Raw genomic sequence first — 26458 nt, 5'->3', positions numbered from 1 at the left:
AGGAGAAGAAACCATTACATCTACTTGGTTCTACATAAATAACAAGAATGAATAGAATCAATAAAGATTAAGAAGTAAATATCACAGTTACATAAACGAGAATATCTATTTGCTGGTGGCCTTGATGGTACACATTACGCTCCTGGCCAATTAACGTTAGCGTAATCTCTCCGGTCAATAAAACAGTCAGATGATTAAGTCTGCTTTCATATTATTGCCTACTACCAAAGATGTGCATTTATTAAAACAAAGAGACTTACAAAAAAAAAGCCTGAGGCTCCTCCTCCGAGACGCCCCCTCCCACCCGTGAGGAACAGGCGGCCGTCTCCCTCCCGCTCGTCCCCGGAGACCATCCTTGTGGTGCTTTACGCTGTTCTGAAATCCGGTTTAGAAGAGATTTTTTTTTCAATCTCCGACAAGGAGCAGCTGTTGCCCCCTCCGCGGCGCGCCGGCTCGGGAGGACGCAAACCGGGGAAGACGCCCCGCCCGGCTCAGCGGCCCGCAGAAGGCATCGGAGGGGGCGCAGGTTCTGGCCAGCTCTGGCCCCGCCGTGCGCGCCGCCGCGGTCCCCGTCCCGGCAGGCCGGGCGAGGGGAAGAGCGGGAGGCCGTGAGCGGGCTCCAGGCCGGCGCCCCGCGGAGCCTGCTCCGCCCCGTCGGTTGCGGCCGCGGCTGCAGCCAGATGCGCGAGCCTCCCGCCGCGAGGCAGGCCCGGCCGAGAGGCTGCTGCCCGCTGCGAGGCGCCTCTCGTCCTCCCAGTCTGAGGCCGCGGCCTTGCTAAGGGGAGTGTCCCGCAGAGACACCCGGCTCATCGTACGAGCCGCAACGCTTAGGCGCGCGGTTTGTCCCTGCGCGCGCGCCGTCCCGCGGCCCCGTGCTGGAGACGCGCGCGGCGGAGATGGGCGAGACCATGTCTAAGAAACTGAAGCTGCATCTGGGAGGGGAGGCAGAAATGGAGGAGCGGGCGTTCGCCAACCCCTTCCCGGACTACGAGGCCGCCGCCTCCGCGGTGCTTGCCCCCGGAGCGACCGAGGAGACGGGTTGTGCTCGCCACCAGCCCACTGCGGACGAGCTCGGTCTTCCCTTTCACAACGACGGAAAGGTACTTGGCAGCCAGGGCAGCCGGGCCGGACGGGGGGCGCCGGAGGTGGTACCTTCCACCTGCCCCGCCCCGGTAGCGTGACGTCAGAGGCGCACGCCGCCTAACCCCGGTTGCGCTGGCTGGAGCCCGGGAACCGTGACTAATGTGGCGTTAGCCGCGTTCCAGCGGACGGACTTCTCTGGGCCCCGACCAAGTGCACTTTGCAGGCTCTTTACCTGCTGGCGCTGGGGCGGGGCCGGGTTGGGTGGCGGTTAGTTGGTCAGAGTGCGCACCTGGAGGTTTGCGGGCACTCCCAGACCCCGAGCCGCGGACTTCCTGGCGGACCTCGCGGCCTCGGGCCCTTTCCCTTTGTCACTCCTGTCCCCAGGCCCAGCCTTTGGACTATACTGCATAGCAACAGCCGCAGAAAAGCGCTGTCCGTGTGCCTGGGAATCGGAAACGCGTGAGGGAGGCGACCCTTTACACTCAGGGTCCTGATATAAATTAACAGGAGAAAAACGCACACATATTTAATGTTCTGTGACATGGGAATCCTCATCAGGAAATGACACACAGAAGTGACAGAACCTACATGCTTTTACAGACCGAATCAAGAGCGACAAATACGGAAAAGTAAACATACGGGGAGGCTAACAGAGGTTAGAATTATTTTTAGAGGGTCTGCGTAGAAATCCCTCGGCTTTGACAACCTGTGTCCAGGGATGCGTTTCCTCCCTCCTGGTATAGGTAGGCCATCTTTTACAAGTTTTATCTCCTGCTTTCAGGAAGAAAGGGGCAAGTCGAGAGGATCCTTCTGTTTTTCAAGAGCTTTTAGTTCAAAGTAATTCTGATCTCAAAGTGACATATTTTGGGGTGACATTATGCCACTTTTCCTAGGGTATCCAAACAAACATTAACTTGGGGCAAAAAAAGTGGAAATCAAAGACGTGAGCCTCAGCACAACTGTTTTCATGCTCGGTAAGGCTGTGTATTTACCACGCTGTATTTTCCACTAGTTTTCCAAGGCCCATGTCACCTCCCTTACTCCTCGTGTATTTCATATCTATAAAGAGATAAAGGCCAAAACTAAGAACCTAATTTTGAGAAGGCCATTGGTCTGAAGGCAAATGACTTCTGTGAACATGACTTTTCTGAAACTATAGATAACAATTCCTAAGTCACAGGGATGTTACTGACTGAATTAGGCAAGGTATAAAAAGTACCTAGCAAACTGCTGGATTTTGTAGGTTAAGTGGGGCCTCAGTAAATGTTAGCTTCTTTCTTATCCTGAGCAATTTCAGTCATATGATTTAGCATTCACGTATTATTATTTTTCTCTAGATTTCTTCTATTTATATGTACATATACCTGTTATATTTGTGACGTATTCAATTTTTTTAATAACAAATCTCTGACAAGCAAAATAACAATTTTGACGTATTCAATTTTTTAATAACAAATCTTTAATTGACGTATTCAATTTTTAATAACAAATCTTTAATTGACGTATTCAATTTTTAATAACAAATCTTTAATTGACGTATTCAATTTTTTTAATAACATCTCTGACAAGCAAAAATCCCCCATTAGTACTTATTACAGGTGGCTATCTCAGTATTAAGTAGGGTGCTGCAATGTTTAGTGAAAGATGAGCAGCATCAGCTTTATCTGATTGATGTACATGTCATCAGGTCTAGTCAGAAGCCTGACAATTTGATAGGGAAAGTTTACTATAAAGAATGATTATTGGGTGGCGCGTGTGGCTCACAGAGCAGGGCACTGGCCCCATATAACAGGGGTGGCGGGTTCAAGCCCGACCCAGGCCGAAGCTGAAAAAAGAAAAGAAAGAAAAATGATTATTAACCATAAGGAGACTGATACAGTGAGAGATTACACATATATCTCACACATATGTGCAGCTAATTTAAAATGAGCTCAGGTAATTAATTAAAAAAATTCTTAGTAACAAACTGTTATGGGGTTGGCAGATTTATGTAATCTTCACTCACTAACAGATACTTTCTGAGAAGTAAAGAGAACTGAAGAATACAGGGGGAGAAGAGTAAGGAATAGCCCAGTCCCTCAATTGTTTCTTACTACAGTGTCTGAGGGTCAGGAATCCCATTGCAGGTTACTAGCTAGGTTCTGGCTCACTTTCTCTCCCAAAGCTGTCATCAAGCTCTTAGCCAGACTGCAATAATTTTAAAGCTAAACTAGGGGCAGAAGAATCAGCCTCCAAGCCCATTCTTTCAGGGTGAGTGGCTTCACTAGCTGTTGCCTGGAGGGTTTGGTTTCTCCCTAAGTGGGCCCTCCCATAGGGCTGCATCAGAACATAGCACCTGACTTCCCCAGAGTGGGTGAGCAAAAAGAAAGAGTGTGCCAAAGCAACAGTCATCTTACAGGTGTGACTTACTGTCACTCCTGCCATATTCTACCCATTAGAAGCTACACAGAAAGTCCAGCCTATCCTCAAGTAGGGGATTACAGGAAAGCATAAATTGCCTGAGGAGTAGGGTCCTGCAGCCAGGGTGGAGATCTTGAACTTGTAAGAGAGGCCTGACTATAGCTGCTGTCTGGCTAGCAGAGAAATTGCTGATAACACAAAGTACAACTTTGTGGAAATGTGCCCTCCAGAACACTGCCATGAAATTATATAAAGATATCTTGGTGTGGGCTCTGCGCCTGTGGCTCAAGTGGCTAAGACACCAGCCACATATGCCTGAGCTGGGGGGTTCGAATCCAGCCCAGGCTTGCCAAACAACAATGATGGCTGCAACCAAAAAAAAATAGCTGGGCATTGTGGGGAACCTGTAGTCCCAGTTACTTGGGAGGCGGAGTCAGGAGAATTGCTTGAGCCCAGGAGTTGGAGGTTGCTGTGAGCTGTGATGCCACAGCACTCTGCCCAGGGCGACAGCTTGAGGCTCTGTCTCAAAAAAAAAAAAAAAAAAAAAATCTTGGTGTGAGAGAAGGAAGGAGAGGGATTAATTGTGCCCATGAGCATCAGAGAAAGCTTTTCAGGTTAAGATGATGATGTGGTTCTTGAAAGATTAAAACTTCCAGGCTGAGATGGAAGACCAAGGACCGTATGAGAATGGACTTAAGAGATACTGCATTCTGGAAAGTCAAGGGTAGAGGGTGACTGGACAAGAGGGAGCATGAATGCCGTGGGGTAATGAGGCTCAGAAGGTAGATTTATTTAAAAATAAATTTTATTGTGATATTTAAGGTATACAACATGTTGTTATGGAATATGTGAAGGTGGTTTATGGGTTTCTAGAGTGAGGCAAATTAACGTATCAGTAATCTCACATAATTGCCCACTTCTTTGTGTGTGTGTGTGTGTGTGTGTATTTGGCAAGAGCTAGCTAAAATCTACTCATTTGGCATGAATCCCACATACAGAACAGTTTTGTTATCTGTAGTCCTGTCCTCAGCTTTCCGGACTCATTTCTCCTGCACACTTGCTACTTTGTGTCCTCTGACCTACACCTCCCCATTTCCTTTCCTCACTCCTCTCCTACTCATTCCTGCCTAACTGCTGTTTTGTTCTCTATTTCTGTATATTTGAATTTTTTTAAATTTTAGATTGTACGTGTGAGAGAGATCATACAGTAGTTTCTGTCTCTGGCTTATTTCAGTTAGCATAATGTTCTTCAGCCCATTTATTCATGGCAGATGTTAAACTTAATAGTACTATTAGAGCTGAATAATATATTTCATTGTATGTACCACAGATTTGGTTTTTTTTTAACCATTTGTCTACTGATGGACACTTAGATTGTTTTTGTATCTTGGCTATTACAAATAACATTGCAGTGAACATGGAAGTGTGGATATGTGCATATCTTTATGAGCTGGTGATTTCATTTCCTTTGGGTATATGCCCAGAAGAGGGATGGCTGGGTCATATGACAGTTATATATTTAATTTCTTTAGAAACCTCAGTGCTGTTTCCCATAATGGCTTCACCAATCTACATTGCCACCAACAGTAAACAAGAGTTCCTTTTCCTTCATACCCTTGCCAACATCTGTATTCTTTTGATTTTTTGATAATAGCTGTGCTAATGGATGTAAAGTGATACCTCATCATGGTTTTGATTTGCATTTCCCTGATGAATCATGGCTGAGCACTTTTTTATACACGCGTTGAATAATTTTATGTTGTTTTTGGAGAACTGTCTATTCAGGTCTTTTGCCCATTTTTAAATTGGGTTATGTGGTATTTATGTTTCCACTGTTAAGATGATTGAGTTCTTTATAAATTTGGGATATTAACCCCTTCTCAGATATATGGTTCGCAAATATTTTTTCACAGTTAGTGCAGGCTGTCCTTTCATTTTGTTGATTGGTTTTTTTTTGTTTTTGTTTTTTTTTTTTGCTGTGCTGAAGCTTTTTAGTTTGACATAGTCTTATTTTTATTTTTGCTTTTGTGGCCTGAGCTTTTAATGTGATGTCCAGAAAATCATTGTTATGCCCACGTTTAGGGTGTTTCCTCCTATGTTCTTTTCTAGGATTTTTATCATTTCTTGTCCATCTGAAGGATTTTAAAATCTTTCCATAGATGAATGAAATTAGGAAAACTCTTTCTTAGTATCTATAATTTTGCATAATCTTTAGTTACTGGAAATGCTTTATTTTATGAGTCACTATTTAATTTCACATATTTTTCTTCAAAAATGGATGCTCGTTTGCTTCAAAGTTTATTTAAATCTTGATATGGAAGCATAATGAAATCACTACTTCTCAATTATCCAGAGAAATGGAATTCTTTTTTCTTCCTTCAAGTGGACTAAAGTATAAAGTAGCCTGTGTGTTGTGGGAGGTTGGGGGTACTCCAAACCTTTCTCCTCAAAGTGAGGTTTGTGCACCAAAAGCATCAGCATCCCCAGAGAGCCTGTCTCCACTCCAGACCTCAGGAATCACATGTGCATCTTAACAAGATCCCCAGGCCAGGGAACCCATAAATATGAGGAGCATTAAATTTGAGGAATATGGCTGTACATATAGCTTTGTTGAATTTTCTTGTAATATGTATGAACTTCATCTGCAGCTGATTTTCAGTTCCTATATGGAAAGATACTAACAAAAAAGGGTAGTGGTAAGATTATGGAGAGGAAACAAATGAAATATTGTAAGTTAGCATTTCCTGTCATTTGGAAATAAAATGTAATGTAGAGCAGTCAAGGATTTTATTTTTTATTTGTTTTATATTTATTTATTTTTACTAAATCATAACTCTGTACATTGATGCATTTATGGAGTTCAGGGTGCTGCTTCGATATACAATGTAAAATGCTTACATTAAACTAAATAACACATCCATCACAATTATACTCATTTCTTAATAGTTTTGAAATGTAACATTGCATCATGCACATTAGGTGAGGTCCCCCCATATATCCTCCCTCCTCCCATGTCCCCCCTCTCCTCTCTCTCTTCTTCTCTTCTACTTTCTGGACTATAGTTATATTTTACTGTTCATATGAGTGTGTAGGTGATTATATATTGATTTCATAGTAGTATTGAGTACATTGGATACTTTTTTTTTCCATTCTTGAGATACTTTACTAAGAAGAATGTGTTCCAGCTCCATCCAGGTAAACATAAAAGATGTGAAGTCTCCATCTTTTTTATGGCTGCATAGTATTCCATGGTGTACATATACCACAATTTGTTAATCCATTTATGGGTTGATGGGCACTTGGGCTGCTTCCATGTTGGTTGATGGGCAATTGGGCTGGAATAAACATTCTGGTGCAAATGTCTTTGTTGTAAAATAATTTTTGATCATCTGGGTATATACCTAGTAGAGGAATTGCAGGATCGAACGGTAGGTCTACTTTTAGTTCCTTGAGTATTCTCCAAACTTCTTTCCAAAAAGGTCATAATGGCTTGCATTCCCACCAGCAGTGTAGAAGTGTTCCCTTTTTTCTGCATCCACGCCATCATCTGTAGTTGTGGGCTTTTGTGATGTGGGCTAATATTACTAGAGTTAGATGATATGTCAAAGTGGTTTTGATTTGCATTTCTCTGATGATTAAGAATGATGAGCATTTTTTCATGTGTTTGTAGGCCATGTACCTGTCTTCATCAGAGAAGTTTCTGTTCAAGTCTCTTTCCCACATGGAAATGGGGTTATTTATTCTTTTCTTATTGATTAGTTTGAGTTCTCTGAGGATTCTAGTTATCAGACCTTTGTCAGAAGCATAATCTGCAAAAATCTCCCATTCTGAAGGTTGTCTGTTTGCTTTACTTACTGTGCTCTTGGCTGTGCAAAAGCTTTTTAGTTTGATCAGGTCCCAGTAGTGTATTTTTGATGCTGCTTCAATTGCCCAGCAGGTTCTCCTCATAAAATATTCTCCCAGGCTGATTTCTTCAAGTGTTTTCCTTGCATGCTCTTCTAGTATTTTTATAGTTTCGTGTCTTAAGTTTAAATCTTTTATCCAGTGAGAATCAATTTGTGTTAATGGTGAAAGGTGGGGGTCCAGTTTCAGTTTTCTATAGGTCGCCAGCCAGTTTACCCAGCACCATTTGTTGAATAGGAAGTCTTTCCCCCACTGAATATTTCTGATAGGCTTGTTGAAGATCAAATGGTGGTAAGTAGCTGGGTTCATCTCTTGTCTCTATTCTGTTCCATAAATCTACCGCTCTGTTTTTGTGCCAGTACCATGCTGTTTTGATCACTGTAGATTTATAGTATAGCCTGAAGTCTGGTAATGTGATACCTCCTGACTTGTTCTTATTTCTGAGTAATGTATTTGCTATTTGAGGTTTTTTTCTGATTCCATATAAAATGAAGTACTATTTTTTTCAAATTATTTAAAGTGTGACAGTGGTGCTTTAATAGGATTGCATTAAATCTATAGATTGCCTTGGGTAGTATGGACATTTTAACAATGTTGATTCTTCCCAGCCATGAGCATGGTATGTTTTTCCATTTTTTCACATCTTAACCTATTTCTTTTCTCAGAGTTTTACAGTTCTCTTTATAGAGATCTTTCACATCCTTTGTTAAATTCCAAGATATTTCATCTTTTTTTTTTTTTTTTTTTAGAGACAGAGTCTCACTTTGTCATCCTCAGTAGAGAGGTATGGCATCACAGCTCACAGCAACCTCCAGCTCTTGGGTTTAGGTGATTCTCTTGCCTCAGCCTCCCGAGTAGCTGGGACTACAGGTGCTTACCACAATGCCCGGCTATTTTTGTTGTTGTTGTGCAGATTGGCTAGGGCTGAGTTTGAACCTGCCACCCTCAGTATATGGGGCCGGGTGCCCTACTCACTAAGCCACAGGCACTGCCAGATATTTCATCTTCTTTGGTACTATTGTAAAAGGACTAGAGTCCTTTACTGTATTTTCAGCTTGACTATTGTTGGCATATATAAAAGCTATTGACTTGTAGTATTGATTTTGTACCGTGAGATGCTGCTGTATTCCTTGATCACGTCTAAGAAATTTGAAGTTGAGTCCCTGGGATTTTCCAGGTATAGGATCATATCGTCAGCAAAGAGTGAGAGTTTGATCTCCTCTGACCCTATTTGGGTACCCTTTATTGCCTTCTCTTGCCTGATTGCCATGGCTAAGACTTCCATTACTATGTTGAATAGCAGTGGAGACAGTGGGCATCCTTGCCTCATTCCTGATCTGAGTGGAAATGCTTTCAATTTTATACCATTCAATATGATATTGGCTGTGGGTTTGCTGTAGATGGCCTTTATCAGTCTAAGAATGTCCCTTCTATGTCTATTAGTCTAAGAAATGTCCCTTCTATGTCTATTAAGTGTTCTGATGATGAAAGCATGCTGGATACTATCAAAGGCTTTATCTGCATCAATTGAGAGGATCATATGGTCTTTGTTTTTTATTTTATCGATGTGATGTATTATATTTATAGATTTGCGTATGTTGAACCAACCTTGTAACCCTGAAATAAAACCAGCTTATCATGGTGTATAATTTTTTTGATGTGTTGTTGAATTCTGTTTGCTAAGATCTTATTGAATATTTTTGCATTGATATTCATTAATGATATTGGTCTATAATTTTCTTTCTTTGTTGGATCCTTTCCTGGTTTGGGTATCAGGGTGATATTTGCTTCAGAGAATGTGTAGGGAAGTATTCCTTCTTTTTCTATGCTTTGGAAAAGGTTGTATAATATAGGTACTAGTTCCTCTTGAAAGGTTTGATAGAATTGGGATGTGAAGCCATCTGGTTCCGGACTTTTCTCTTTTGGGAGATTTTGTATTTTTGATGCTATTTCAGTGATTGATATAGGTCTATTCAAGATTTCTAATTCTTGAGTCTAGGAAGGTGCCATGCTTCCAGGTATTGGTCCATTTCCTTCAGATTTTCATATTTCTGGGATTAGAGATTTTTGTAGTAATCATTGAAGATTTTTTGAATTTCTGAAATGTCTGTTGCTATTTCTCCTTTATTGTTTCTGATAGATGATATTAGAGATTTTACTTTTCTATTTCTGGTTAGGTTGGCCAGTGGTTTATCAATTTTGTTGATCTTTTCAAGAAACCAACTTTTTGTTTCGTTGATCTTCTGAATGATTCTTTTGTTTTCAATTTCATTTAATTCTGCCCTAATTTTTGTTTTTTATTTTCTTCTGCTGGGTTTGGGGTTGCAATGTTCTTCCTTTTCCAGTTGCTTGAGATGATGCATTAAGTTGTTGGCTTCCTCTCTTTCTGTTTTCTTGATGAAGGCTTCCAATGCTATAAATTTCTCTCTTAGGACTGCCTTTGCAGTATCCCATAGGTTTCGATAATTTGTGTCTTTGTTATTATTTTGTTCTAAAAATTTGGTGATTTCCTTCTTAATCTTGTCTTTGACCCAGCTATCATTCAGCCTAAGATTATTTAGTTTCCATGACTTTGTTTGAGTATGAAGATTCCTGTTACTGTTGAGTTCAACTTTTATTCCATCCTGGTTCGAGAAGATACAAGGAATAATTTCTATACTTTTAAATTTGCTGAGGTTAGACTTGTGTCCTAGAATATGATCTATTTTGGAGGATGACTCGGGCTGATGAGAAGAATGTATATTTGGTTTTATTAGGGTGAAATGTTCTGTGGAGGTCTGTAAAGTCCATTTGTTCTAGGGTTAGGTTTAAGTCTAATATTTCTTTGTTTAGTTTCTTCTTGGAGGCTCTATCCAAAGCTGTCAAAGGGGTGTTAAAATCTCCAACTATTATAAGTGCAGGAAGATATCAAGTTGTTTATATCTATTAGGGTCTGCTTTATGAATTGAGGAGCATTCTGGTAGGGTGCATAAATGTTAATTATTGAAATCTCTTCAGGTGTTTCCCTTGACAAATATGTAGTGACCTTCATTATTTTTCTTTATCTTTGTTGGTTTAAAGCCAGTTGTATCTGCTACTAGAATTGCACCCCCTTTTTCTGGGTTTCATTTGCCTGTGTTATACAAGTCCATCCCTTCACCTTGAGTCTATTTTTATCCTTTAAGGTAAGGAGAGATTCTTGTATACAGTAGATATCTGGTCTAAGTTTATGTATCCAGTCAGCCAGCCTATGCCTCTTTAGAGGACAATTTAAACCATTCACATTAATTGAGAGAATTGATAAGCCTGGCTGTGTTTTGGGTGTCATGATTTTTGGATGTCCAGTGGACATTTTTAATCCTTTCACCACTGTGGAAATTGGGTTTTGTTCAAAAATTTCTGGGTGAGTTTACTTTGGTGGTAGAGCATTGTGCCGTTTGTTGTGGAGGATGGATCTGAAACTATCCTGGAGAGCTGGTTTAGTTATGGCAAATTTCTTCAACATGTCTATGTCATTAAAGTAGTTGATTTCTCCATCACAAATGAAACTCATTTTAGCTGCAAACAGGATCCTGGGCTGGAAGTTGTTTTGTTTTAGGACAGGGGTCCTCAAACTACAGCCCGCAGGCCACATGGGGTGGTGTGATTGTATTTGTTCCCATTTTTTTTTTTTTTTACTTAAAAATAAGATATGTGCAGTGTGCATAGGAATTTGTTCATAGTTTTTTTTTTTCAAACTATAGTCCAGCCCTCCAACGGTCTGAGGAACAGTGAACTGGCCCCCTGTTTAAAAAGTTTGAGGACCCCCGTTTTAGAAGATTGAAGTTAAATGACCATCTTCTGGCTTGAAACGTTTCAGCTGAGCGTTCTGCAGTCATTCTGATACTTCTCTATTTGTAGGTGATGCTTTTCTTATATCTGGCTGCTTGCAGAATTTTCTCCTTTGTCTTAACTTTGGGAAAGTTAATCACAATGTGTCTAGGAAATGCTTCATTTGGATTGAGTCTTGCTGGAGTTCTGAAACTGTCTGCTATCTGAAGTTCTGTATCTCTTGCAATGCTTGGGAAATTCTCCTCTAAAATCTCTTGGAGTAGAGCATCTGTACCTTTAGGACCATCCTCTTCTCCTCTGGAAATTCCTATAAGATGAATGTTTGATCTTTTGGAGTGATCCCACAACTCTCTCAGGGAATGAGCAGTTTTTGCTTTCCATTTGTCTGCCTGTTTGTGTGTTTGGGAATGTTCAAAAGCTTTGTCTTCAGTTTCAGACATCCTTTCTTCTGCCTGGTCAACTCTGTCACTGAGGAATTCTACTGTATTTTGGAGCTCCTCAACTAACTTTTTCGTTTCCTTGAGCTCTGCTATCTCTTTTCTCATTATGTCCATATCTTTGGTGACTTGGGCTTTGAATTCATTAATTTCTTGAGACAACTTTAGAACTACTCTTTGGATTTCAATTTCTATCTTTTTTTCCATGCTATTTATTTTATTTGCAGTCCACATTCTGAATTTGACTTCTGACATTGCTGCCATGTGTCTGTGCATGGCGTCTTCTGTTTTTGTTATTTCTTGGGGGGAGGGGGTTGATCTACTCTGGTTATTCATGTTGCCAGAGTTCTTCTGTTGGGTCCACACCATGTTTATTTTCTCCCGTTTGGTTATTAGAACTGGTAGGGTGAGTTTGAATTGGGGTTCCCAGGTAGTAGAGATAGCCCCTTACCAAAGCTCTACACTTTGTAATTATGACTTATCTCCTACAACCTTACAAAGGCCCCTTTCAGAGTTTTTGCCAGAGACTCTGAGGACCTACTTGGTGAGATAGCACAAGCTAGCTCTGTTGTGATATCAGCCAACCTCTACCCTATCCTAAGAAACCACAGTATTAGGTTTAAATTGCTACTGTGAAGAGATACAAACAGTTGCAGTGCCCAGCCCCTGTTCTTCAGTTCTTTTCTGCTACAGAACTTTGAAGGTCAACCTCAGAATGTCCCCGAGTGGACAGCCCCAGACATGGATTCCAATTAAATTGTCTCAGGCAGTGCAAACCCTGTCCAACAGAGAGGGATTCAAGGGTCTCCAACAGCACAATTGGAGCCAGGGATCCACACTCCTGCCCACCAGACTCAGTCCACATTGTTGTCCACTTCTCTGCTCACAGGCTTAGTTGGAGCCAGGGGCCATACCCCCACCCACTTGTCTCAGTCCACCCCCAGCTAGCCTCTGCTTGCGAGACCAGTTGGAATCAGGGGACCACACCCCACCTGCATGTCTCAGTCCTCACCCAGTAAGCCTCTGCTCACCAGCCCTGCTGGAAACAGGGGATCACGCCCTAGACCTCAGGTCTTGGTTCACACCCAGCAAGCCACTGCTCGAGGGTTCTGTTGGAATCGGGACCATGCCCTTGCTCTCAGGTCTCAGTCCACGCCTAGCAAGCTTCTGCTCACAGGCCCAGCAGGGTCTGGGGACCAGCCCTGTCTGCTGAACTCAGTCCACACGGGGCAACCCCTCTCCCACTGTGGGTGCTGTCAGAGCCAGGGGTTCTTCACCCCGTCCTGCCAGACACAGCTCGAACCGAGGGTGAACATCACCACTGGCTGGGCATAGTCATAACCAGGGGACTGCTCCTCCTCCCCCCGAGTGTCCCTTTCTTCCCACCCTCTTTAGTCACAGATTCTGTGCTGATGGTTGGCGGTCCACACTATGCCCAGATCTCTCAGGACAAGACCAAACACTCTGTGCTCTGCAGGGGGCAGAACTTCAGACCACCGTGTTAGGGGGAAAGGGTGGACTGGGAGTTTGGACTTGTGGGGGAAAATATCTGTTCAATTTTATGCCTGTTGGCGTGGTGTCTATGTTCATAAGTGAGACCTCCCTGGAGAAAGGACCTGGAGTTTAGTAGCTCTCTCCAGCAAGGTAAAATGAGAGGTCTTTTGTTCCCCGCTCATTTACAGATAGTCTGCAGCAGGCCCCCTGCTTGGGGGAGGGGTCTCCTGTACTCTAGTTGATAGGCTTGTACCTGTAATTTGTTTTCTTGAATGCTCTTCCTTGGAGTTACAGCTTGCCGAACTTCTTTCTTGGCTCAGCTCCCCAACTTTGGCTTCATAGAGTCTGATTCGTTTCCAGTTTTTCTTCCTCTGCTCAGGAGCCTCTGCTGAGAGTTGCTAACAGTCGGCCATCTTCCCAGAATTCCTCCAGTCAAGGATTTTAATAGCCTTTGTTTGCCTCTTACTTTCCTATCACTTCTTGGCATAAACTCTGGGCAAATTATTTAATACATCAAACCTTTGAAATGCTAATTAAAGTTTTTATTATAATACAGTTATTATAGCATATTGTTAAAACGTAGTAATATAGTTGCAATATAACAAGCCCTTCCTTATTGGGTCATTATAATGGCAAATTTAGTTAATACATTTAGAATATTCAGAACAGTGCCTAATACAATTAGTAGTACAGATGCATAGGTAAGTAATAAGAGTTCAGTTTAATGATAGCTATTGATATTATATATATATATATATATATATATACATCTTATTTCTTATTATAGTATAAAATATAATATAAAATTTTCTTTAAAATTTATATTTTCAGTGGAAAACAGAAAAAAATATCTGCCATTTACCAAGCTGTCGCCCTGACATCTTTCCTGTTGCCTTTCCTGTGTCTCCACAGGCAGCCTTGGGACAGTGGCTAGGTCAGGGTTTGGGAAGGTAATAAGGCCGGGCAAGGGGGCTCATGTCTGTAGGCGGGACTATCTGAGCTCACGAGTTCGAGACTAGCCTGAGCAAAAGCGAGACCTTGTCTCTAAAAATAGAAGAACTGAGACAAGAGGATTGCTTGAGCCTGAGTTAGAGGTTGCTGTGAGCTATGACACCCAGGGCCAGGCTGTGGAGGCACAGAGGCTCAGGCCGTGTCGGTGGTCAGCGCTTCTGCAGACCATGCTGGCCAGCAGGGTCCCAGCCAAGGCAAGCTGGGCAGGCCAGGGTCAGTGTGGGAGGAGGACTGCGGGAGTTGTGGTGGTGTGGACTGGGCTGAGATCAGGTCCCACTAGGGACGGGGGCGTCTTGGCTACCACCTGACTCTGCTGTCAACAGTGGACTTTGCAGTAAGGTTCAAGGCACTTTAGCTTCATTTGCCCACAGCCTGTAGGGCCTCTTTGACTCGACACTAAATTGTAGGCTTACTTAGAACATTATGAGACTTTTTTGGTGATTATTTTTGGTGGAACTCGATTGCTCAGTTCTTGAGTGTGAACTGTGTGGATGATAGCATTGTGTCACAGTGTCCTGAAAAATAAACACGTGTTCTCTCGCTGTGTGTGTGCACGTGTGGCTTCCCACTGCAGCGTTCTTAGCACAGAGTTGACACCATCAGATGACACCTGTGCTAGTGGCGACTTGGTAAGGCAGTAATTGTCAACAGTATTTCACTTTCCATTACAATAGCAGGCATTTAATGTTAGCAGTCAGGTGAGCAAAAAGTTGTGGCTCACAGGTACCTTTCTCATTAGTCAGTTTGAATGAAGCTGGGGAAGTCCGCTCCGCTTCTACGGAACCGTTGGCTCTTACAGAAGCGGAAGTGTCCAGGTCCCAGGAAGTTAAGTCTGTAAATTCCTAAGAGCTGAGTCAGCAGGGAAGGACCTTGCAGGTGTATCCTTGGGTCCTTGAGAAGACCTCTGTTCTCTTAGACCTTACCTTTTCTGTGTGTCCTCTGTCAACACCACTAATGAACACGGCCACAAAAACAGACGAGGATGAGCAACTGTCTCTTGTGAAAAGAGAGGCAGAAAAAGAAAACCTGCTTGGCACCCTCATGGGCATTTGGTCCATGTTCCTTCAAGGGAGGCACTTCAGGCCATCCAGGGAGGACCCTGGCCAGAGGCCTTCAGTTGATATACCCTTTCTGAGTAGACAGGACCACCAGGATGAAATAAAGAGCACACGCCATGTTAGAGTATTCAGAGTTTACTGATGGACATACAAGAAGCTCTACAAGAGTTAAGACGAGGCTTAACAGTAGAGGGGTGGCTGAAATGGCTCACTAACGCCTACTCAGATCCTTCTTAAATACCTGAAACTACCATTGTCCAATATCATATTCTTTCTTAATTTGCATAGTTCAAAGCAAAGACCACATTAACCTTTAGCATAACTCAATGATCTATTTCAGCATTCTAATTTAATCTCCTAACTCAATCCACCTAAACTACTCAACACAGACATCTTCAGGTTGGGAGCTAAATTTACAAAACAGTAAGAATGGGAGACGGTGAAGGTCAGGTGGGACCTAAACGGACCAGACCAGCTGTGTCATGTCCACCTTAGCCTGATAGACTCCATCTTATTCTCACTAGATGTGCTTTCACTCTGGTGCAGGATCAACATCTGTTGTGGAATCAGTCTCAGACACAGCATTATTCACCCTGCAGGAAAAATGACTTCCCTCACCTTCTCACACCCCCCTGAAGTCTACCCAGAAGCCCCCTGCCATGTTGTTTGGTCTGCCTTTGAATAAGTTCATTCCTATGTTAATCTTCTCTGGCCCTATGCTTTATTTTATTAATTTTAACTATTTTCCTTAGGATTGATGTCTGCTTTATTGAGTAATTGACAGGGGCTGCTTTTTGCTTTTCAGAAACTCCTTCATAGTTTATCAGCTCCAAAGTCAAATATCCCACAGGTTTTATGTTGCCCACTCATATTTTACTTTTATTGAAGGCAGGAACGGTCACAGACAAAAAGACTGTGACAAAGGCACCAGTTGGAAGAGGAAGCGGCTTTATTCACCATCCGGGAGACTCAGTGGACTAGTGTCCTAAAAACTGAGCCCACTGACTCAATCTCTTACCTTTCTTTTATACATCTTTAGGGTTTGGGTGCACATGAAAGTCGTGAAAGACGTGAGAGACAAGACAGTCTTGTGATTCCGGGGAAGGTCAGGTTGGCCCGTGCCCTTGGTACTGGGCTACCTGTCCTCAAAGGCAACAGAAGGTTAGGGGAAGTTACAAGGTTACTACATAGGTCCAGCACGTACCATGCGAAGGACAGACAGATAACAGACATCTGCTGCAGTAGAGGTAGTAATTAGTGGCTTTCGTACAGAGTTACTAGGACAGAATTTAGCTCTGCTTTTATAATTTTTTTAAAAAATCCAAAAAAAAAAAGACATTTTGTGTACATTTTCCAAATTAGTGGTCACAAACTTGAGACATACTTGATAATTTTAAAAGACTCTCTGGGCTGCTGCATGATTAGGATTATTATTATATCAGGACTTTTTTGTTTATCTGTGGTGGCAGATATCTTGAAAATTACAGAAATTTTTTCTTGCTCATCGGTTTTGTTAGTGTTTGTGTATTTAATGTGTGGCCCAAGGCAACTCTTCTTCCAGTGTGTCCCAGAGAATCTAAAGGTTGGACACCCCTGGTTATATTAATTTTTGTTCACAGAATGGAATGTTAGAAAGCCAAACCCACACTCCTCCTGTGTGACCTCATAGAGCACATAATTTACAAGTGATTGGCCTGGGAAAGCTGAGACTATGATGCTGCAGGGAGACCATGGCCCCACGCAGGGGAGTCACCTGAACAGCAGAGTATGGAGGAAGGGCTTCACTTCAGTGACGGTGGACTGGAGTCCAAAGTGGCTGTACTGCCCTGCTGACTCTGTCCTTTCCCTTCTATCTCCAGTCAAGGGCTCTTCATCCAACCTTCCCGTTGGTCAGTTTGAAACGAGCTGGAGAAATGGGCTTGGGCTTTTATGGAAGCCGAAGCAAGTGTTTGTTTCCGGGTCCCAGGAAGTTAAGTCTCTATAAATTCCTAAGAGCTGAGTAACCACGGGGGGAAGTACTTTGTAGGTGCTTCTGTGAGAAGACTGTTGTTCTCGCAGACCTCACTTTTCCAGAGTATCCTCTCTCAATGAAATGCAGTTTTCCCAGCCCACGTCCCCTAATAAAAAGTTTTGTTGCAACTTTTTATCCATCATTACATATACAAAATATCAGTCCAAAAGCTATTTTTACCATCCAAAAAAATGTAGGCACATCATTCTCTCTTAGCTTCAGCTTCCTCATCTTTGCCATGGGAGTCATACTGCTGTTTTGGGATCATCAGAAAGATTAAGTTAGAGATGTACTTTAAGCACAGCATACATGTGCAGTAAATGATTGTATTCCTAAGCTCCCGGAGTGCATTTAAAGTACCATTCAAACCCCAAGTTTGATTCAAATGTGACTGTTCAAAGCTTACCTTTTCCTTTTTAGGAATAATTTACTTATGCACGTTGAACACCTATCTGGAGACTTTCTGTCCTCCTCTGTTTGCAGTTAAAATCATGACTCTTTAAATTGTCAATTTTGTAAAAGATTTCCATATTTTTAAATATGGCAGTTGCATTTCCTTAAACTCCCACTAAACTTTTCATTAAAGTACAGAACACGATTAAGTATTTTAGAAAGAGAATGATTGTATATTCCTTACTTTTCAGATAGAATGACTGGTTTCTCCTGGATTACCAGGTCTGCCATTTAAATGCCTTTCTCATACCCTCTTTGTCCCTTAGCACAGAGCGCCTCCCCTCTGCTTACCCCTGGCAGACCTTTGGTCTTTCTGTAAGACTTATGAGAGGTGGCCTCTTCCCACAGGACTCTCTGGGGGCTGTGTTACTTGACCCTTCCCAAGCTTCTCAAAAGGTTGGATAAGAAAGTTGTATTCGTTTTCTCTTGCTGCCATAAATAATTATCCTAAGTTTATCAGCTTAAAACAGCACCTATTTGTTTCTTCTCAGTTAGGGGAAGTTAGTGAGGTACAGTGAGGCTTAGAATGTTGTGAGGCCAAAATCTAAGTGTCGGCAGGCTACTTTCTTACCTGAGGCTCGGGTGAATGTGCTTCTGGTCTCATTTTGGTTCTGTGTGGCTGTGGGACCATGGCCCCACCATTACTGGCTGTCAGCCAGGCAACACTCTGCCTGCTTCCCTTGGCGTCCATGCAGCCCCTCCAGGCCTACGTCACAGCCCTCTAACCCTCTTGCCCTGACTACTGTCAGAGAATGTGCTGCTATTAAGGGCTCTTAGGATGGGATGAGCCCCACTTGGGTAATCCAGTATACTCTTTCTATTTTAGGGTCTGGAGGCTGTTTGAGGCGTCAGCACATCTTCAGGGGCCATCCCGTCTGCTGTAGTGTTCTCACACATGGGTTAATATTTGTGTTCTGGAGCCAGTTCTGCCACCCATGATTAGACCCTGGGAAGCCACTCTGCCTCTCGCCTTGCCCCTCGTGTTTCTCATTTGTTAAGTGGTAATAGTGATTGTACCTTCACCAAGAGCTGTGGTTGTTGTACCTAGTGTGAGTGGAATTACAGAGAAAACATCAGCACAATGAGTTCTCAAAACCCAAGAAGGGTTCACACTTCAAATTTCTTGGTAAAGCATAACAGAGGAAGCTTTTTTTTTCATATCTTTCTTTTGGGGGTGGGGAGGCTGGGTGGAATTCCTAAAGCAAAGCAATTTACAGAAGCGAGAGGCAAGGTTAGATCTATGGGGCAGGGGGTTGAGCGATTACAAGGGAAGCCAGGTGTGGTTTTACAAGGATCTGCAACCCTGGGCTAATCAGCCTTGTCTCCACAGGGTATATTTGTTTAATAACCTTTGTTTAATAACCCGTTTTTGCAAGACCTGCATGCTCTGAGACAGGTCATGATAAGGAGGCAGGGTGCAAGATGAGGTTAGTCTGGCCTTTTTCTTTTCTTTCTTTCTTTTTTTTTATTTTGAGATAAAGTGTCACTATGTCACCCCCAGTAGAGTGCTGTGGCATCACAGCTCACAACCAACCTCAAACTCTGGGCTTAAGTCAGCCTCCCAAGTAACTGGGACCACAGGCGCTCGGTACAACACCTGGCCATTTTTCTGTTGCAGTTGTCATTGTTGCCCAGCTGGCCCAGGCTGGGTTCGAACTCTCCAGCCTCAGTGTATGTGGCTGGCACCATAACCACTGTGCTACGGGCACCGAGCTAGTCTGGCCTTTCATGGTGATGATGGTGAATTCAGCAATCCACAGTCACACAAGGCACAGACAGCCCCGCAAAGCAAGCTTGGCAGCATTTGTCCCAGTGTGGACACACAAGCTTTCATGGCCTCTGGTCCATGAAGTGCCCCACTGATGATTTGCCCTAATCAAAGAAACAATCTCTCAGGTCCTCCAAGAAGCTCCTGCCCAGAAGCACATCCTTCCAAGTACACACTTGTTCGCCCCTGGGAGCAAGGATCTGATGACAGATGTAGTACAGTTCTGAGCACTGCTGCAAGAGTGAATTGGAGGGTCTGCCATTTTCCTAGCAGCTCCAAGCTTTAGACATTTCTGAGTCTTCATATGTTAGTCCACATACATATCTTCTGAAGGTACTCTATCTGACCCTAATATGTTGCTAGTTAGGCATTTATTTTTTTATTGTTATGTTTATCTCATTAGACTGAAAGCATATGCAATGAGAGTAAGATGAAGTCAGGCGTGCTAGGGCTGACATGACACAGCTGTCTGGGCCGGTTAGGTCCTAAGTAACCTTTACCTCTAGTCTCCCATTCTTATTTATTTATTTATTTATTGAGACAGAGTCTTACTATGTCACCCTCTGTAGACTGCCGTGGTGTCACAGCTCACAGCAACCTCTTAACTTTTGGGCTTCAACGATTCTCTTGCCTCAGCTTCCCAAGTAGCTGGGACTACAGGTGGTTGCCACAGGGTCTGGTTATTTTTGTTGTTGTTGTTGTTGTTGTTGTTGTTGTTGTTGTTGTTTAGCAGCCCTGGGCCAGGTTCAAACCCACCAGCCCCAGTGCATGTGGCCGGCACCCTAACCACTGTGTTATGGGCGCCAAGCCTCCCATTCTTACTGTTTTGTAGATTTAGCTCTCATCCTAAAGATGCCCATCTTGAGTAGTTTAGGTGGATTGATTTAGGGGGTTAACTTTTAAATTAGAATGTTGTTAATTGTTTAGGAGTCAAGGGGTCTGCTGATTGTTGTTGAAGATAAGAGCTAACATGGTTTTCACTTTGAACTTACATGTATAAAACTGTAATGTTAGAAATGGAAGAGCAGAACAGTCTTGGAGAGGCTACTGGCACTGTTCTCCAGTATCCCGGCCTTCTGACAGATCAGGTTTGATGACGCATCCGTCTTTGCATATTGGCTGACAGTGACAGGCAGCCAGAGTTTCTTCATGCAGGAACTTTAGGGAGTAACCAACCTTAGCTTTTTGTCTCAGTGACAGTGGCTGGCACGTGGAAATCATTGATAATTTGTTTTTCAAAACAGTAAGTGAATAAAATCTGAGACTCAAAATTTACTGAAAATCGATATTTTCTTTCTTTTTTTTCTTACCTATTTTGTAGATATCTGAAAGTTACAGAAATATACAATGCTGGGTATTTTATATATATTATGTTGTTAATATACCAATTATATCATATTTACAAAGCTTTACTCCAAAATAAAAAAAATTTGAGCCTTTGTCATCATTAAGTTTTTAGAGTGTTGGTCTGTTCTAATTGCCTGTAATATTTATAAAATTGTAAAACTTTGTTTTACACAAAATCTAATTTTTTGTTTTACAAAACTTTCGTTTTACACAAAAGTTTTTATGTAAAAAAAAAAAATTTATCTTTTCCATGTGCTTGTAAATATGCTGGTCTGAATCCACACCTTATCTAAACTCTTAGAGTTGAAGCAGAGGTACAGAATATGTATATATGTTCTAGGAAATGACAAATTAGGAAATAAATAATTCCCTCACAAATTATTCTTGTGAAGTACATAGAAAATATGTGTGTAAAGAGGAATTCACTTTCCTGACATTTTTTCCAGATTATAACTGGAGTGATCTGTGTGCTTCATTCACCTGCTGTCTGTCTGCCTGTCTCTTTATCTTGCTTCCTCTGTCTCTCCCTCTTCCTCCCTTCGCCACCTCCCATATCCCCCTCCCGAAAGCTTTCACATCTGAACTCTAAGATCTATTACTAGGAAAAATTATGTGAGGAAGAGAAATAAATCTTGCTGTAAACACACATTGTATGTCATTTGGAATAATGATAGGTACAGTGACGCCACACAAGGAGCTTTGCAAACAGTGATTAATATCAACTTCAATACATTTTGCTTTATAAACACCCTTGGGCATCCTGGTTTGGGAAAATTGCGTACCGTGTAGAAGAACATTTTCTTTCCTTCTGGTTGCAACATAATTACTAAAAAATCAGTCTCAGAAATAAAATCTCCAAGGTTCTATAACTGCACCCGCTGTCTCTGTGCTGTGGCAAGTGTGTGTTTGTATTCATGAGGTCTGACTGAGTGAAGGCTGTAAGTCCTCAATGTCTGTGTAGGTAAAATGTAAATATGAATAAAGTACAAAATTTCACAAGATCATGTGTGCAGTCTAGGAACTTTAGAAGTAGACAGCTAAGTCAGAGTTCCATAAGCTTTGTTTCTTATTATCATGTGTAAGCCTCAGTACTCTCACCTAAAAAGCTGAGAATCACTGGGTGATTGAAGATTAATTGAAATATCACGTAGAGCATTAGTGCCAGGCACATCATAAGTGCTTATTCTTACCTTTATAATAATGCCGTGATTGAATGTGATGAGCTATATTGTTTGAGCACAGGAATTCTAGACCAGCCTGAGCAAGAGTGGGACCCTGTCTCTACTAAAAGAAAAATAGGGCAGTGCCTGTGGCTCAGTGAGTAGGGCACTGACCCCATATATTGAGAATGGTGGGTTCAAACCAGGCCTCGACAGGTTCAAACTGCAACAAAAAATAGCCGGGCATTGTGACAGGTACCTGTAGTCCCAGCTACTCAGGAGGCTGAGGCAAGAGAATCGCCTAAGCCCAAGATCTGGAGGTTGCTGTGAGCTGTGATGCTACGGCACTCTACCGGGGGCAACAAAGTGAGACTCTGTCTCGGAAAAAAAAAAAGTAGAAAGAAAAAAAAAGAAAGTAGGCTTTGCACCCATAGCTCAGTGGTTAGGGCACCAGCCACATATGTTGGGACTGGTGGGTTTGAACCTGGACTGGGCCTGCCAGACAACAATGGCGACAACAACAAAAAATAGCCGGCATGTGCCGGTGCCTATAGTCCCAGCTACTAAGGAGGCTGAGACAAGAGAATTGCTTAAGTCAAGGAGTTTGAGGTGTCTGTGAGCTGTGACGCTGCAGCACTCTACCGAGGGTGACTGGTAAGACTGTCTCAAATAAATAAATAAATAATAAAAGAAAAATTGGCTGGGCACAGTGGCTCACACTTGTAATCCCAGCACTCTAGGAGGCTGAAGTGGGTGGATTTATTGAGCTCAGGAGTTGGAGACCAGCCTGAGCAAGAGAGAGATCCCATCTCTACTAAAAATGAAAAACTGAGGCAAGAGGATTGCTTGAGCTCAAGAGTTTGAGGTTGCTATGAGCTATGATGCCACGGCATTCTATCAAGGGTGACAAAGTGAGACTCTGTCTCAGAAAAAATAATAAAAATATAAAGTAGAGGGCGGTGCCTGGGGCTCAGTGGGTAGGGTGCTGGCCCTAATATACTGAGGGTAACGGGTTCAAACCCGGCCCTGACCAAACTGCAACAAAAAAATAGCAGGGTGTTGTGGCAGGCACCTGTAGTCCCAGCTACTCAGGAGGCTGATGGCAAGAGAATCACCCTAAGCCCAGGAGTTGGAGGTTGCTGTGAGCAGTGTGACGCCACAGCATTCTACCAAGGGCAATAAAGTGAGACTCCGTCTGTACAAAAAAAAAAAAAAAATTATATATATAGATATATATATATATAAAGTAGAAAAATGATCCAGGCATCATAGCATTTGCCTATTGTCCCAGACACTCAGGAGACTGAGACAGGAGGATCACTTGAGCCCAGGAGTTTGGGTTGCTGTCAGCTAGGCTGAGACTACAGCAATCTACCAAGGGCAATTTAATGAGACTATCTAAAAAAAAAATTCCTCCTGGTAAAGTAATCTATATCAAATCCAAATAGAATTAAAGTATAACAAATTTTCTTTCTTTGAACGATTTGGTTTCACTGTAAACAAATTAGAAGTCTTTTTTATGAGAAATAAATTAAAAAGAGGAATTAGAAAAAGTACCTTAAAGCAAAGGGCAGAGAAGCAATTTTTCTAATGAAAGTATGGAAAGTATTAAACAGAGAATAAGTAATCTTAAGTCTTAAAAATATGCTCCAGTAGCTTATACAAGGAATAAAGAGTTAATAGTGTATGCCTTGGAATTAATTACGATACGCATGAGAGTGAGCAGCTCTGCCTTCAGCTGGAAGAAACAGCTCAGTTTAGAAGCACCTTTATGAGATTATGTCTCCACATCAGGAGAAGTCTAGGGTAGGCAACTGTGGGTGTTGATTAACTTCAGGGTCGGGGCCAGGGTTCTGCAGTCCTTTGGTCTTTCTCTCATGTTTGTTCTGTGGTGGTACAAGATGGCTGCTGTGGCTCCAGAAATCATATCCAGAATTTCAGAAGGGAGAAGGGAGTGCCAAATATGTATTTCTCTCTTTTTTATTAAGAAAAAATAAGAATCTTTCAAGATCTAGAAGATTATGTCATTGGTCAGAACTATCAGATGGGAAAGCAAGTAGCTCTTGCTGTCCAGAGTGTAGTCAGAATTCTTCTTAAAAAGGAGGAGGGTGTGGGGAGTAGACCTGGGCTAGGTGCCACCTTACAGGCTCTGCCACATCAGGTGTTAATGAGATCTTACCCCAATTTTCCTACATCTCTTTGTAGAAATTATTCTGCATCTCTTTGATTATAGTAGAAACTGAATATCAAGACTCAAGAGACTTAGATTACCTTAGTCAGGGTCAAAAGTTACTAAGAAGTTAGAGAATTAGTTACTGTTTTTGTTGCACTAACAGCAGGAAAGTAGGGAGTGACAAATTCAAAAAGGATTGCTACTAAGCAAAGATTGGTAAAATGAAATCTCTGTGAGTACTAGTTATTACACTACCTCTGCGGTGAGTGAGTTATCGACACCGTATTCATTGATGTGCTATCTTTACCATTTTATTTAAGTAAGCATAAAGATGTTCACAAAGTTGTTTCTGGCCTTAGATTTCTAGTTCAGCTTTTCTCATAAGGGAAGAAGGTATTTTACCACGACGATTAAGTAGTTTTACTTTTTATGTTGAATAACATTTAATTAAAAGATACAGTTTGAAAGCTAATGCTATGTTTTAATCACTTAATGAAGTGATAATTAGCTGCCCATTATAATCTTAGGCAACTAATAAATACAATAGAAACTCTGTAATCAACTGGTCACCATACGGAGATGGTCACCACAAGGAACGAGGCCTGTGGTGCATGTCCAGTCGGTGAAACATAGATCGACTTAAGGAGGTGGTCAGTGTAGGGAGGTGGTCAGCTGGGAAGGTTCTACTGTATAATGTTAAGGGTGAAAGTCACCCTCAACAACCATATTTTGGTAGAAACGTATCCACTTGTAAATATCCACTTTTAAATCCTCTTTGGCATAATTAGTTGGTCTTAAAATGGATATACCCATCTCTGAGTGTTCTGCTATTATTTACAATAGTGCACAATTTAAAAAATGTGGGCAGGGTGGGGGTTTTATTGGTATTATATGTATCCTGGTTCACAAGAAGGGGCAGATACTGGAATTGTTTCTTAATTTACAAGCAGTTTTAAGGAACTTGTATTTACAGTGCTATTGGGCTAAGGCCTATAGGAGGATTCCCTGTGTAAAACTTTCACATGATATAAAAGGCAATTGGAGAGTAACTGCTTTTTTGTATTTTGTCCAAATTCTACAGTACATGGTTGTAAATAGTTTTGCCTTTTGTCCAAGTTCTGTAGAATATGAGCAGCTTATGACTGGAGGAGAGGAGCCCGGGCGTGAGCTCCTGTCTGCCTCAGTGGAGCTTGGTGCCATTTACACAGTGCACGCAGTTGTGGCAGGGAATACCTGTGGGGAAAAACACTTTTCAGGAAAACTAGAAACCATGGGTAACCATGGCTGCTAACGACAGTGGGATCCCAAAATTTAGACTAAATGTGTTCCTAACCAAATTTTGAAAGATGCATTTCTGGAACAAACTCAGAGAAGCTAAGTTAAAGACAAAAGATATAAAGAGAGACCAGAGGTGCTGCCTAGGAAACAGAATTTGCAATTCTATACAAGCAAAATGGTCGTCTACAAATTAGCATTCCAGACGCAACACAAAATTACCTGGTATGTGAAGAACCAAGAACTTGAGATAGGGAAGAAAAATAATTTTCTGTCTGCCTGTTGGTGTTCTTAGCTAGGACAGACCCCTGTAACAAAAAGCAAATTAACAAGAGAATACAAATTTATTAACATGCATGTTTCATAAATATATTAGGGATATGTAGGGAATGAGTAAATCTTAAAATGGTTTAGAAATTCTACTTGCATTGCATGTTCAACAAGAATAGTACACTCTTAGAGAAGTGACTAGACAGGGACTTTGCGTTTCTGTAGGTGCACATCACAGGAAGGCAAATAAATCGTTTGTTATGTGGATTTCTCTGGTGCCTTTTCCAGACTGATACCTTTTATTTATTTATTTTATTTTATTTTATTTTATTTTTTTGAAACAAGAGTTTGACTCTGTTACCCTGGGTAGAGTGCAGTGCTGTCCACAGCAACCTCAAACTCTTGAGCTCAGGGGATCTTCCTGCAGTTTCCCAAGTAGCAAAATAAACAAAACAGGACAGAATTAATGGGAGAAATAAACATTTCTACAGTCATAATCAGAGATTTTAATACCCCCTGAGCAATTGATACAGCAACTATATTTTTAAAAAATCAGCAAGGGCTAAAAAGATATTAGCACTATCAACTACATGTATACAGTTATTTCATATTTTTCTTGGAATTAGTAGCAATGAACAATACCTATTTACTTTGCTCTTAGTAGCCTTGGGACTGAATACTTTTAAAATATTTTCTTTGTTTTTTTGTTTTTGTTTTCTTTTTTTGCAGTTTTTGGCCGGGGCTGGGTTTAAAGCCGCCACCTCCAGCATATGGGGCCGGTGCCCTACTCCTTTGAGCCACAAGT

The 26458-nt window shown here is 41.9% G+C and overlaps 1 protein-coding gene across 1 annotated transcript in view; it reads left to right on the top strand.

Annotated features, from left to right (window-relative positions):
• The first annotated feature begins 887 nt into the window (after positions 1 to 887).
• The window catches only part of LANCL2 (LanC like glutathione S-transferase 2), a 55030-nt gene continuing 29459 nt past the window's right edge, over positions 888 to 26458 (top strand). The window contains exon 1 of the mRNA XM_053609616.1: positions 888 to 1100. Within this exon, the coding sequence (XP_053465591.1) occupies positions 897 to 1100 (204 nt within the window). The 5' untranslated portion in view covers positions 888 to 896. The remainder of the gene's footprint in view (positions 1101 to 26458) is intronic.

The sequence above is a fragment of the Nycticebus coucang genome, chromosome 11, assembly GCF_027406575.1.
Source record: "Nycticebus coucang isolate mNycCou1 chromosome 11, mNycCou1.pri, whole genome shotgun sequence".
NCBI classification, from domain to species: Eukaryota; Metazoa; Chordata; class Mammalia; order Primates; family Lorisidae; genus Nycticebus; species Nycticebus coucang.
Note: the sequence above shows the minus strand (reverse complement) of the source record. Positions and strands in the feature narration are given on the sequence as shown.